The 14,175-nt window shown below is 41.2% G+C and overlaps 1 protein-coding gene across 2 annotated transcripts; it reads right to left on the reverse strand.

Annotated features, from left to right (window-relative positions):
* Window positions 1–4,184: 4,184 nt before the first annotated feature.
* On the reverse strand, window positions 4,185–12,019 carry LOC121932983 (keratin, type I cuticular Ha6-like). 2 transcript variants are annotated; one of them, XM_042472147.1, is made up of 7 exons: window positions 11,579–12,019; window positions 9,097–9,179; window positions 8,775–8,931; window positions 7,113–7,274; window positions 6,349–6,474; window positions 5,410–5,630; window positions 4,185–4,317 (listed from the first exon to the last, which is right to left on the reverse strand). In XM_042472147.1, exons 1-7 carry the CDS (start codon window positions 12,017–12,019, stop codon window positions 4,185–4,187), a joined length of 1,323 nt encoding a protein of 440 aa, XP_042328081.1. The 2 variants fall into 2 exon arrangements, with proteins under 2 accessions (XP_042328081.1, XP_042328080.1); XM_042472146.1 differs by having other exon boundaries at window positions 4,185–4,335.
* Window positions 12,020–14,175: the final 2,156 nt, after the last annotated feature.

A 14,175-nucleotide genomic window follows, 5' to 3' on the forward strand; every position in this document is an offset into this window, starting at 1 on the left:
TTAAGTAAGATCAAGTAAAGCCGAGAAGAAGCATCAGAATGGAAATCAATACTCGGCAAAACTCAGCACTTTAGTATGCAGTGCAGGTATGCTTTCCAGCTAGAAAGAGAAACTGCAATACAGTCTTTCCTAACCCAGCATCTTTTAATGTGCTGGATTATAGCCCCTATCATCACCAGCCAATATGAATGCTGTCTGGGATGAGCATTGTAGTCCAACGTATTTGGAGAATTATGGGTTGGGGAAGACTGTTGTAAACAATAAAATATTACTTATTTTCTCTTCTATTTTTTTCACTGAAATAGCTAAATGTTGCATTTTCCTAATGCACATCTGTTGGAGATGTGCATTAGGAAAATGCAACATTTGATTTTAAAATGAAGATGTAATTTTGAAAAAATTAGGTTGTCCAAGTGCTGCTCTTAATCAAACCTCAATTTTTGAACTACACCTTGCAGAATCCTGAAGCTGTAGTTCAAAAATATAACTCATTTTCCAATCTCATCAAAAGTCCCATGCACTGGGCTGGACTAAATCTATATCTCAACCCCATTGCAAGTGTATGCTTAGGTTTAATTATTTAACAGTGAGGAAAAAAGACATGTGAATGGGCTAAAATGCATTTCTCTCTCTGTTATCATCTCACATGGTATTACAAATCTGGAGGTGGGCTGGGAAGGCAAAAACAGGAGGAGCAGGATGCTGAAGAGAAGCACTTAAAGTAGCAGTTCTGTGTAACACTGTGGGAAACATGCCAGCCCAGAACAGGTTCAGACTTGGTTTTCCCAATTCAGTGGTCACCTGTGAGTCAGGAGTCTGAGGACCAATAGTTATTACACAGGGATTTTGCTTGACTTCTTTACGATCATCATCAGTCTTACTCTCAGGAGAGTGTATGCAGGTTTAAAGCCTGAAACTGTAATATTGCAAATAACATTCCTTCCTCAAGCTATGGTTGTAGAAGATTTGCAATTGGCTTTCTAGGGGTCTTTTCACACAACACAGTTATAGCATTGTGGTTTCACTTTAACTGCATCCTACATAATCCTGGGACTGGTAGTTTGGTGAGGCACTAGGCCCCTCTGGTGGAGACATCTAAATGCCCCCCAAAACTACAAATCTCAAGATTCCAAAAGATGAAGCCATGGCAGTTAAAGTGGTAACCAAGTGCTATAACTGTTGGTGTAAAAGAAACTGACAATGGAGATTATCGCACTGCTCTTTAATAGCAGGATACAAGTGCGATGTTTACTTTAATGGCAGGATCCTACTGCATTGCAAGAACTGCACAGCCCCATGGCTGGACAATAGCTATCCTGTATCCATGCTTCTGCTGCAACTTTTAATGAATGAGAAAATCCTGTGAATAGTTGTCAAGTGTACAGTTAACCCATTATTGGGGATGTGTATGATAGGTCATCCCGGGGTAATTCAGAGACTGATGATCTCATGTGCTGTGAGTTGGCAATACTCCCGTCTCTCCCCTTTCTTGAACATCTATAGCCATTCTACTTCCAGTGCTGAGAAGAGAAGTATTTGGCTGGTTTCTCAAAAGTAGAACCATTCCTAAGCCTCTTTTTTTGTTTGCTTCCAGTTTCCCATTGAGCAAAACCACATATATGTGAGTGAGTTTAATCTCAGATAACTGATGAGTGAATTCCAAATGTAATGGTTGGACGGAACAGTGTGTGATAAAATTTGTTGCCAACCTGTTATCAATTCACAAATATGAGGTTATGTGAAAAGAAAAGTTGCTTTTTCTGTTGTTTAAAAAGCTGCAACTAAAGTGGGAGTGAAGCTTTGTGAATAATCTCCAATGCTGCAATATGTTAAGACTAGTTCCAGAGGTATTTGCAATAGCACTTAATTAATGACTGACAGGCTGTGCATACCACCCCTAAGGGGTGATCTGCAGCCATCTCCAGCTGTGCTGGATCAGGGCTGCAGCAACCACACACCATGGCCCCAATCTGGCCTTTCCAGGGTGCAAAAAGGAGCCGCAAAAAGTGGTTCCTTTTTGTGCCCTGGAAAGGGTACAATAGCCATGACAACGTGGCTTTAAGGCACTCCTTTGATGCTGTGTCATGAGCTGAAAATGAGTTGGACTAATAAACTAATACCCATTCACTTACACTTAAGCTTATCACATTTATTTCAATGATATGTGGCCAACTGAGGTAGAATCCTGCATGTGTCTAGCAGGATGTGACTCCCATAGAGTTTAATTGGACTTATTTCTAAATAAATGGGATTAAAGTTGTAGATCTTGCTTGGCACCCTGTTAGATAATTATGTCACAAAATAGATTTACAACCTTATAACTGTTTCATTTTCACATTTATGATTGTGGCACCATTCCCATGTTTACTGAGCAATGGAGCTCTGTGGTACTGGTTTGCAGGGGCGCTGAAGGATGACATGCCCAGCCCCTTCCCAAAAGTGAGCATTGTGCAATTGGGAATTGCAACAAGACTCTGCAGGGGTCCCTACCTTCGCTTATCACACTGTAGTTGACTGGCAGGAAAGGTCTGGGTATGCCAGTGCCACAAGTGCCTGGCTTTTAAGATAGGTTTTCAGTGGTTGGATTGGGAGACAAAACACAGCTGCAACATTGAAGGTACATGTTTCATACAGGACTGTGTGTGGCCTTCATCTGTATCTAATCCCTGGTAAATGGTTGATTACATCCATAGAAGAGAGAAGAAGTGTGTGTCACCATCATAAGGCATCCATGGAAGGTAGTCCATTTGGTGCCCAGCTGGGCAGTATTTTCCATTTTGTGAAAACCTTAATACTGCATAGGCTGAGCTTCCAAAGTAGCTTTCAAAACCAATGAATATAATGCTTTCATGATTTCAGCATGCCATTATATTCATTCATCTTAAAAGTAACTTTCCAAGCTCTGGATGGTTTAACTGCTGTTCTGGGCTGAGGGAGAGGCAGTGAAGTTCTAAGCATTGCCAAGGGAGGGGATAGTTTAATAGTACTACCCAGGGACTGAAGATTCCCCCACTTTTTCCTCTGTTTGCAACATGCTTGATTGCAGCCACCCACTGCGTAATATCCCAGCCAATTTTATGGCGGGTGGCAACTGGAAGGTTTCATGCCAATGAGACAGTGAACCCATTCTGAGTTTTATTCCAGGTGCTATTTGAGGAATAACTCCCTTAAAATTCAGACTAAAATCTAGACATATTCACCACCCCACTTTCATGGAAGCCATGACTTCCCACTGCCTGTGGCTGGGCCAGAAGTCCATGTAAGACCTTGTAACCATTTGTTCATCTGAACCCTCAGGAAATATATCTCTGTGCTAGAAAGGGTTGTCATATCATGCAGTCTTCATGTGCCTTTTTAACAAATTGAAAGTGGTGGAAAGATAAGAACAAGGTAAGCCTACCTCAACGCTTGCCAAAAATTGATTGATTATATTTATACTCCACCTTTTCCCTGAGGTGGGAGCTAAGGTCCATTGGAACATCACTGCTAACATTTGGGAATTTCTCCCATCATTTCTCTCCCCCTTTCCCCACTGGCCACATCTAGGTTGAAAGATTTGGCCCACCTCTAATTTGGTGCTGTAGTTTGCAAGAATGCTCCTGTTGCTGGTGGTTGTTTTTATGTGTCTTCACGTCAACATTAATTTATGGCATCCCTATCTGAGGGTTTTCCTGGGAATATTTGTTCAGAGGTGGTTTGCCACTGCCTTCTTCTGAGGCTGAGAGAGTATGACTAGCCCAAGTTCACCCAGTGGGTTTCTATGGCTGAGTGGGAATTCAGACCCTAGTCTCCTGGAGTTGTTGTCCAACATACAAACCACTATCACAATGGCTGAGTTAAAAAACGAAACAAAACATCAGTGGCAGGGGATTTTGAAGTTAGAAATGATGAAATGAACCACAGCAAAAGTCAATGTTCCATGCAGTAGAAGGAAAACCAAGCCAAGCATTTATTCAGAATGCTGACATTTCATCCCAGAGGCTAAGAATAACTACTGAGAGGAAGCCACACTGTTTTATTTGAAAAGGTTAGTATATATGTATCAAAGTATGGAAGAATTATATCAATCAGAAGGAAAGAAGATATTAGCAGCCATGCTCCATTTATATTTGCCACTGCGTGATTGAATGCGGAGTTCTTCTTTATGCCATGCTGGATCAGTTTCATATGGATATCTTGCTGCTCTAGAGCGCTACGTGTTGGACTTGTTCTCGAGAAGATATAACCTTCCCATCCTTAATCTCCTCTGTAATAGTACGGATTTTTTTAGTGATGTGAGGAGCAGGAGCAGGGACTGGTGGGGGACACTCTGGCATACTTGGACCTCTGGAAAATCTGAAGGTAAAGAAAATGTGGGTGATTAGTGGCTAAGAGGAAAAGAAACACAGTGAAACGTTTTTAATGTAGATTAGTCTGCCAAAGTTGGTTCTTGCTTCCTCTCCTGCATATGTCTTTCTTGTTTCCCAGAACAGTGACAAATGTTGTGTAATGCACAGAGTGTTTACTAAGACAGGAGCCAACTTGAGATGTCTCTCTGCCGCATGACATTTTATTTACCATTTTATGAGGCTGCTCAAAAAGGCCATCATAAATCATGACATATAAACATGCCCCAAGACTTTGGCCAGGTGATCCTGGAAAGCTAGAAGCCATATTTATGCATATGCTAATATATGCGTGTAGACACAAATTCAAAAAGTACTGCAGTTTGAATAGCAACATCATATCTTTCACCATGATAGCGGACATTCTGACCAAGAGACCTGTGTGCTAGAGATGTAAATCTACATATTTCATAGGCAAGAAGAGGTAATTTCAGCACTTTTCTACTTGTAAGAAAGTTGTAAACAAACCCCAACAACCCTGTATTGTTTTCTATTCACTTATTTTGGTCAAAGAAATGCACTTTGTAATATTTTATCTACATAAAATGTGTTTTCTATGGCAGTTTCTGCACCAACTCTCCCCTCTACTATACTCTTTCCCTCCCTAATGCATGCCTTCTGACCCTGCTGAGAAAAATCCTTATTTTGGACTACAGCTCGCAGAATCCTCTAGCCAGAACAGCCATTGATCAATGGCGGCTGCTGGCTTCCACATCACTGGATTGATTAATCCACTCCAGGTTTTAGTCTGATATTTAAAGAAAGGATGCCAACATATTTTAGGGTTAGGGTTCAGCACAGTATTTTTGTAAATTTCAGACTAAAATCCAACAGTGATTCACCACTCCACTGACATGGAAGCAAGCAGCTCTTGCTTTTGGTGCTGACCATGATGGCTTGCAATTTCTAGGAATAATAATCCAAAGAAGGAATTTTTCTAAGCTCTGCCCCTCAGTGAGAATTCAGCAAATGTTCACAACCTGTAAGATCAGCTCTGTGTCCTATACACTTTAGCTATACGTACTTGTGGTCCTCTCCCTCCAACAGATGCCGATATGTTGAAATCTCTGCTTCCAGGCGAGTCTTGAGATCCAGGAGAATCTTGTACTCATGGCTTTGCCGTTCCATATCACACCGGAGGTCACCCAATTGACCTTCTATGGTGCTGATCACACCCTGGAGCTGTGCTAGTTGGGTGCTGTAGCGGGCTTCGGTTTCATGCAGGGTGCATTCAAGAGCATTTTTCTGAGAGGGAAAGAAAAGAGAAATGAATAGTTTCCAGAATGGGAGTGAAATGTCAGTGTGTCACAGAAGGAAAAAAAAAAAGAAACCCCACATAGTGCCTCAAAGGGAAATAGCTGGAATTCAATTCATTGAGAATTTCACTCTTATAACTTTCAGGCAGAGGCCCATTCACACTACACAATTATAGCAGTATTATTCCACCTTAAGTCCCATGGTTCCATTCTATGGAATCCTGGGAGCTGTAGTTTGAGGAAGGGACATTTAGAATTCTCAGCCAGAAATCTCTAGTGCCTCACCAGACTACAAACTAAAGGTTAAAAGGTTGCTTTTGGATACACAGAACTGGAATAGGTTTATCTTGTTTAATCCCATAAAACAATTCTTAATTCTTATCATATGTTGCTATGGAGTAGACTAAAGCAGTTTGCAGGCATTGTGTAACTTTGGGCATGCTTGTGAAACCCATTTGTCAGCATACCAGGCAGGGAGCAGAAATGGGTGGGAACTATGGGCAGGATACCATGAGGTTGGTCTATGTTATCTTGCCTATGTGTATAGGCCATTATTATGTACATATGTAACTACGTAGCTAATGTGGAATATTAGTAATTGTTTTTATACAGTGTTTCAGTGTGTCAAGACACTCTTTGGAGGGAAAAAAAAAGACAAATTCTCTTTATACCCATATCTGCACCTACAAATTACTCTGTTGACCTACCATATTCTGTTGGGCATCCAGATCAATTTCAAGAGTTTGGATGGTGTGTCTCAGCTCAATTATTTCCGATTGGCAACTCTGCAACTCTTCACCACTGGAGGCCACCTGCTGGTTCAACTCTTCCATCTAAATTCAAAACCAAAAAAAACATTGATTTCCTCCAACGTCTGCTTAGAGAACTCCTTTCAAGAAAGAGCCAGTGTGTAGTAGTCATGGTGTTGGACTGGGACTTTGAAGACCCAGGTTGTACCATATCGTGCAGCATTTTGCAGATGAAAACTGGGCCAAATAACATCAGCAAGTGAATGGTCAAACTGGCAAAACATAATAAGGAAGAAAGCACCAGCTGGGAATGGCTGCATCAGTTTGTTTTTTGTCTGGGTCTACAGGGAAGAGCAAGGTTCTGCACCTTCTCCTCTTTCTCCATTGAGTTAATTGAGTACAACCTACTGTTGAACTCAGTTTTCAGCAACTGAAATAAGTTGAAGACAAAATTAAAGTGTGAGAGACAAACCACAACATTTTAAAAGCAGCTGACAGTGGATGACAGAGTATTAATTGCAATTGTCTCTGCCAAACTAGGAAAGTTGGAAGGTAGGAAATTCTTGGGAGACCTTGGGCCAGTCACTCTCAGCCTGTCCTACTTCACAGGGCTTTTGTGAAGAGGCACACACACTCCTTTGAGTTCATTGGGGGAAATATAGAATATAAATATAATTTAAAAAGAATAAGGAAATAGAATGGAAGAGAAATGAAAAACCCACCTTGGAAGAGAACCAAGTCTCAACATCCCTGCGGTTTTTTTCAGCCAGGCATTCATACTGATTCCTTATTTCATCCAGCATCTTGTTCAGGTCACATGAAGGCGCAGCATCCACTTCCACATTAACTCTGGCCCCAAGTTTTGAACGCAGGGCATTAGCTTCCTGCAGGAAGGAAAAACCTGCATTACATCACCCAAATTATGGAGTGAATATGGTTTGGTTTCAGTTAGACATAGATCTCTCTCCCAAGGGCTGAGAGTGAGTATAGATCTCCGTAACACAGGGCTTGATTTGAGCCATGGCAGTATAGAAGCTATTCCAAAACTGACTGTGCTGGAAGCAAATTTTGGGAAGTAGTCCAAAAGGTCACAGTTGCTTTTCTCCAACAACCACCTTGGTCCTGCTGGTTTTCCTGTATTGATGTCATTAAGTTGAAATGATAAATTCAGACTGGGAGCATCGTGGCAGCATCCAGCACAGCTCTCCTTGTAACTTATTATACTATTTTGAAAAGGGTCCCAGTTGTGTTAAAATCAGACATACAAGTTTATCACACAGAAGTGCACAAATCCCATGCAGAAAAGAGAATTAAAACCCAGAAAAAAACCCGTGAGATTTTCCGAAAGTGAAAAGCAGTGCTTTTTGTCACCTTTCTGTCTGGGTTAATATTGTGTTAATGCTTATTAACCTTGATGTCATCTGAAAACAACCCACTTTTGGGAGTTTTCCCCACTTTCTGTTCTGTTTAATATCAGATGTCTGAAAATCAATCTGCCTTTGCAGATTTTTTCTAGTTTATATCCTGTTTTTGCACGGGATCCTGCCTGTGTGATAAATTCCATAGAGGGGAATGTATATTCCTTGTAACCAACACATTTTCGATACTGTACATATTTCAACAACAAGACCTGCAAATCATGCCTGTGTTTTCCTTCCAATGACTATCCACAAAACAAACCACAAAAATGCAGATGAAGAAAATCACATTGCCTTGAGGGAACTCCACTTCTGAGTTCATGCTAACCATATATTTGATGTTATCTCATATCTACTTTGAGCCTAGGTCAAACGGAGTTTCGTAAACATGAAGCACCTGAGAGTATCTCTCCAAATGCCCTTATGGTTCAGGTTTGGTGAACTATTGTTATTACAGTGGTATAATCAGAGGATATTCAACATCATTATGAAGGAGAGTGGCCCCAGAACATGGGACAACACTGTCCTCACATAAGAAGATGTATCAGTTGCAAACTTATTTCCCATTATGCTTTACTGATAATTAATCAATAGCATAATACAGTTGGCTCTTCCCTTATGCAGGGATCCATTCCGGGCCCCGCCGCATAAGGGAAATACCACATAAAGTCAAGCCCCATTAGAAACAATGGGGCTTGTTCCTGTGGCACGCACCCGGTGCGCCCCATTGTTTCTTTGGGGACACAAGAGAAGCCTTTCTGGCGTGGCTCCCAGCGTATGCTGGAAGCTGCGTATAGCGCCCGCGTATGATGCGGGTGCACTGTAATAGCATATTAATAATTAACTAACAATAAAGCACAATTGGAAAAAGGTTACAACTAATAATTCTATTAATATACTAACTAATTAATTAGCAAAAGATATTAATCCTGCCTTTCTCTGAACACAGGTGGCTACTTCTCTTACCTCCTCATGGTTCTTCTTGAGACAAAGGTGTTCCTCCCTGAGAGATTCAAGCTGAGCTTCCAGGTCAGCCCGGCACAAGGTCATTTCATCCAGAATTTTGCGCAGTCCATGGATGTCCGACTCAACACACTGGCGAAGAGCCAGTTCAGTCTCATACCTTTTGAACAGGAAAAGATAAAACAAAACAAACGCAACATTGCTCTGTGTTCCTTATTAAAACAGGAAATCACCTTCTGTAGGAAGGGAGGTTGTTAGCAGAGGCCTTTTAATACTGAAGCCACCTCTCAAGAATCAGTTCTTCCTCTGAATAAGATTAACTTACTTGGTCCTGAAGTCATCAGCAGCTAGGCGAGCGTTGTCAATTTCCAAAACCAGCCTGGCATTGTCATTCTTGGCACACAGGATCTACAAAAATAAAACTGGACTGTGAATTTTTCTTAATATTTTAGAGAAAGCATGAGACCACAGTGATAGAGAGCTACATTATTGTTTCAGACGGTCATCTGGAAAGGTGTAAAGCAGTTAGATTCATACAATTGGGAATAGATTGATGGAAATAATGTGGATGCTGTAAGAATTATTCTCCAAATTAAGGGATAGCTCTTGGTCTTAGCAGAGCATACTGCTTAACTTGTCAAAGGACACTCAGTAGATTTAATGATGAGATAGGAGAAAACTGCCCTGTGGGCTGAATATGGATCCCAAGGTTGTTTTTCAATCCCCAAAGGGCCCTCACTTCTCCTTTTTTGAATTTCGATTTCCTTTTTTAAAAATCCCTCAATATATCCCCACAATCACTATAAGAGGTACTAAAGGCAATTTCTCCATGTTTTTGTTCCCCACCCAAGTTGCTTTAGGGCTAGCTTTTATAAGCAGGATATAAATTAGAAGTGACATCTGGTTTATTTCTTGGTTGAAAAAGGGCCCCTTCTAGGCTTAAAATAGCCTTGGGTGTGTGTGGATGTGGTGAAATTGTTGACTACAGGGGACATTTGCAGTAATCTTTCAAAAAGTGTTTTTAAAATAAAAAAAATCCAGGGGATGGTGTGGCAGGGAGCATGTGGTGTTCTGAGGTTCAGTGAAGGCTGGATTTAGTCTCCGGACCTCAGGTAGTTGCCTACCTCTAGTTAACGTAGTGATATATTCATGGAAAGCTCTGAGGAAGGAAGCCAAAGATGCCCTTCAGGCAAATGAGCAGGAAAATTTCTAAATAGTACAGCAGGGCTGCCTCGCCACCTTGAAATACCGTATATACTCATCTATAAGTCTAAAAATGTATGCCCCAAAATTGACCCCAAATTCCCAGATCGACTTATTTAAGGGTCAGTATGGTAATGTGATAGCAGCTCTTTCAGATTTTTCCATGCAGTTGGAGGAGCAGTTTAATTGCTGTTAAACAGAGTCCCTCTCTCATCCCCACTGGCTGCCACTATCTGGGTGAAGACTGAAACCAAAGTTGAAACGCTGAAGCAAAAAGCCTCAATTAGAGTCTCTCTTGCTGTATGCACACATACACACACTGAAGGAGCCTCCAAGTTTTACTCTCGACTTATCCACGGGTCATGGCAATATCCATAATTTTGGCCCCCAAACCTGCCTTTGACTTATACAAGAGTTGACTTATAGTCGAGTGTATATGGTAAGTCAAGCACTTACTTACTTGTACAGTACAGTACAGTACAGTACAGTATGTGCCTTCAAGATATTTGTTAATTTACTGTGACCCAATGAATCTCATAGGGTTTTTTTAGGCAAGGAATATTCAGAGGTGCATTTGCCAGTTCCTTCCTCTGAAATATAGCCCACAGCACCTATAGTCATTGGCAGACTCTATCCAAGTACTAAGCAAGGCTAACCCTGCTTAGCTTCCAAGGTCAAACAGGATCTGGTGCCTTTAGGGTATTTAGACCTTATGTACATAGCTCTAAAGAGACTTCCCCTGCCAGAAAGTCCACAACTTAAAAGTTCAGAGTCTAAATGTGCCCAGCTGAGCTATTGAGTGCATAGCTCAATAAGTTGTTTAGGCTCCAATCCAGTACTGAATCAGACCAAGTCAGCGGGGGTCTCCCTATATGAAGAGTTATAAGGCCTAAAAATAATTTAGAAAGTATATATTTAGAAACAATTTAGAAAGTCTTGCATGATTTGGAAGGAAGAGATGACAGTTGACGTGACGAATAGCAAAAGCTTGCGCCGAGACTGTAAGTATATGGCATAGATAAACACATTACATTTATACACTTAGTCTTGGGGGGGGGGGGGCTGGAATGCTGCAGTGATTCAGACTGGTCAATTGGGATAATAGGCATTTTTGTTTGTTGTTGTTTCTGACTTGTGAAGACCCTATCATGGGGTTTTCTTGGCAAGTTTTTTTTGAGAGAGGGTTTGCCATTGCAAAAACAGAGAGTGTGTACAGGAATGGAAAAATAATTTTAAAAAACCTTAACTCATTTGTTTCCCAAATATGTGATTAGCAAATGCAGTAAATTCTTCAAATATGAACCAAAAGTTCTTCTCCATCTGCCTCAATGAAATTAATTAGGCAATTATGCTGTGGCTGCCAGCATATTGGTCTTCCAGAAAAAAGAGATGCAAACCAACTCAGGATGAATGGGTGAATATGAAGGGATTACAACCCCTGATTTTTAAGAGCTATTATTTCAAAAATTGTTCTAAGCAAGACTCAAAATGTCTTTCAATTAATATAAAAATCATAAACAGTAAAACAATATGAATGCAATGTGAGACATGATATAATACATTATAGGGACAATCAATTGGCATAATGATGAAAGGACCATTACCTGGTGCTTGAGTTCCTCAATAATCTTGTAATATGAATGAAAATCAGTGCTTTCATAGGGGGCTTGACTTTCATGCCATTCCCTGATCTTGCATTCCAGATGAGCATTTTCCTGCTCCAAGCATCTTACTCTTTCCAGGTAGCTTGCAAGCCGGTCATTCAAGGATTGCATCAGCTCTTTTTCATTGCAGTTGAGGATTCCTTCATCGTGCCAGCCATAGCTTCCAGAATAAGCAGGGGTGAAAGAAACATTTGGTGGGCAAATGCTGGGCCCATAGCTACCACATCCCAGCTTCATGGAAGAGGAGGAAGCACTCCTGGTGCCAAAAGCAAGGCTTGGCACTCTGCATGAGCCACCAGAATGGACAGAAGCTACCCGAGTGAGACCCCCACCCTTAACGGAACCAGCAGTGATGGTCTGAGCATAGTACCTAGAAGCCATAATAGTAGTGAATAAATGAAGCTAGGTAGCGTTTGTTAGTTATGTTAGCAGATTTACAGATTAGCTCAAAAGCCCAAGTCACCCAAGAGTGGACCTGTCATACCCCACTGGTGCAATTTTATACTCAACATTTTGGGTGTTGGCAAATTACATAGGCTGTTTCTCTAGGGAAAGTTTGTGCCAGGTTTCCTATGAGCATTGCATGGCCTGTTGCTTTAATTGCCCATCAGAAGCAAGCTTCCTCGTTAAAAAAAATCAGAGTGAATGAGAGAGAGAGAAAAGCAGCTCAGATAAGTCAGCACACATCACTAGTGATTCTTCACTATTTATGATGTTCATTTTATAGCATCATCAAAGAGACCTTTCATCATAACTACGCAGAGGATTTTGTTAGTGGAGCATGGTGATACTACTGGCAACTGGTGCTGGGATTCGAGTTAGATTTTCCAGTTCATGACTTGATCATTACGCTAATAGTGGGATTGTAAGCATGTGTGTTAAGTCCCATTGAATTTCGCTGATTATATCCTAAACTACATTTATAAATAGAAATTGCAAACTGATTAAATGTAGAATAAATGAACACATCATGGCCCGGTACAGACTGCCAGAAAGCGGCAGCCTGGGGCTGATTTTAGGACTAGGGATTGCGGAGCAACCACATGGTCCCAAGACCTAGTGCATGGTGGCGGTGCCATCATGGCGGCCTCTGCTATGATGATGCAAGTACCGCACAGCGTCCGTGGCTTGCATCTTCTTTTTTAGTCTCAATTATAGTAGACATATTCAATTAGTGGTTGAATGACGAGTCAACACCAGGGAAATCCCATTGATTGATTCTGGTCACAGAACTAACATAGTCTAGTCCAGTGATGGTGAACCTTTTTGAGGCCAGTGCCCAAACTGCAACCCAAAACCCACTTATTTATTGCAAAGTGCCATGTCCCTCTGGTTTTCTAGTAACAAACTCTGGCAAACTCTGTGCTGGGCCAACAGCACATGTGCCCACAGAGAGGGCTCTGAGTGCCACCTCTGGCACACATGCCATAGGTTCACCACCACTGGTCTAGTCTAATCTAGTCAGACTAATCTAGACAATGTGTTTTGCTAAACCTTTTAGGTACTAATAGATTCCCCCCCTCCCCCAAAGTCCTGAAATGTGAAAAATCATTAACATGCATGGTAGGGAGAGACCTTTTGAATGAAATAAAATTTAAATCTGTAATGCCAGTTCCCAGCATCAAGAAAGTCTGCTTCCAAATGAAGATAGTGGGGAAAGGCAACCAGATGATGCTAGCAAAACTCTGTCTTTATAGAAAAGTTTATATGCGTCTCACCTGAAGATTGCAGAAGCCTCTTAAATCTTTATAAGCTTCTCTCTTGAAATGCACAGGTGCACATTCATTTCTCAAGTGGCAGTTTGGAAAATCAGTATGCAAACCAATCTTGTAGCACCTTTGAGACTAACTGAAAGAAAGAAGCTGGTAGCATGAGCTTTCCAAGACTCAAGTCTATGAAAATTCATACATCTAGGTCCCCCCCTCCAATTAGGGCCAAAACAAACTGCAGAGATAATCCAGCTTGAGACCGCTTTAACTACCCTGGCTCAATGCTATGGAATGCTGGGAACTGTAGTTTTGTGAGACATTGAGCCTTCTCTGTCAGAGAGCTGTGGTGCCACAATAAACTACAATTCCCAGGATTCCAAGCACTGAGCCAGGGCGGGTAAAGCGGTTTCAAAATGGATTATTTCTGCAGTCTTTCACAGCCCTGTGTCTCAAAGGTGCTACAAGATCCCTTGCATACATTGGTTATAAGTGATATTGAAATTTTAGATGTTCAGATTGGGTAAACTATTGCTTAACCAGCTAAAATCATTCTGTTAATGGACAGGTGGAAGACATCAGCTGGTACAGTGAAGCCTTGAGTTTTACAGAATTACAGAAACATTTTACAAAAACGTCTCCTTTCCCATATGAAATCCTTTAGTCTTAAATCTGCAATACACAATTATAGCATTTTGATACTACAAACTACAGTGGTGCCTCGGGTTACGAAATTAATTCGTTCCGCCATTCCTTTCGTAACCTGAAAATTTCGTAACCCGAAACACTTTTCCGTTAGCACTGGAAAGCCTATAGCATTTGAATTCGCGC

The sequence above is a fragment of the Sceloporus undulatus genome, chromosome 6 (genome assembly GCF_019175285.1).
Source record: "Sceloporus undulatus isolate JIND9_A2432 ecotype Alabama chromosome 6, SceUnd_v1.1, whole genome shotgun sequence".
NCBI classification, from domain to species: Eukaryota; Metazoa; Chordata; class Lepidosauria; order Squamata; family Phrynosomatidae; genus Sceloporus; species Sceloporus undulatus.

Bases quoted from the DNA above. Each gene is read 5' to 3' on its own strand.
- LOC121932983 (XM_042472146.1), bottom strand. From the start codon at position 12,019: ATGGCTTCTAGGTACTATGCTCAGACCATCACTGCTGGTTCCGTTAAG. The intron at 7,275-8,774 runs GTAAGAGAAGTA...TCCTTCCTGCAG, and splicing joins TCAAGAAGAACCATGAGGAG to GAAGCTAATGCCCTGCGTTC. The intron at 6,475-7,112 runs GTGGGTTTTTCA...TTTTGAATTTAG, and splicing joins AGACTTGGTTCTCTTCCAAG to ATGGAAGAGTTGAACCAGCA.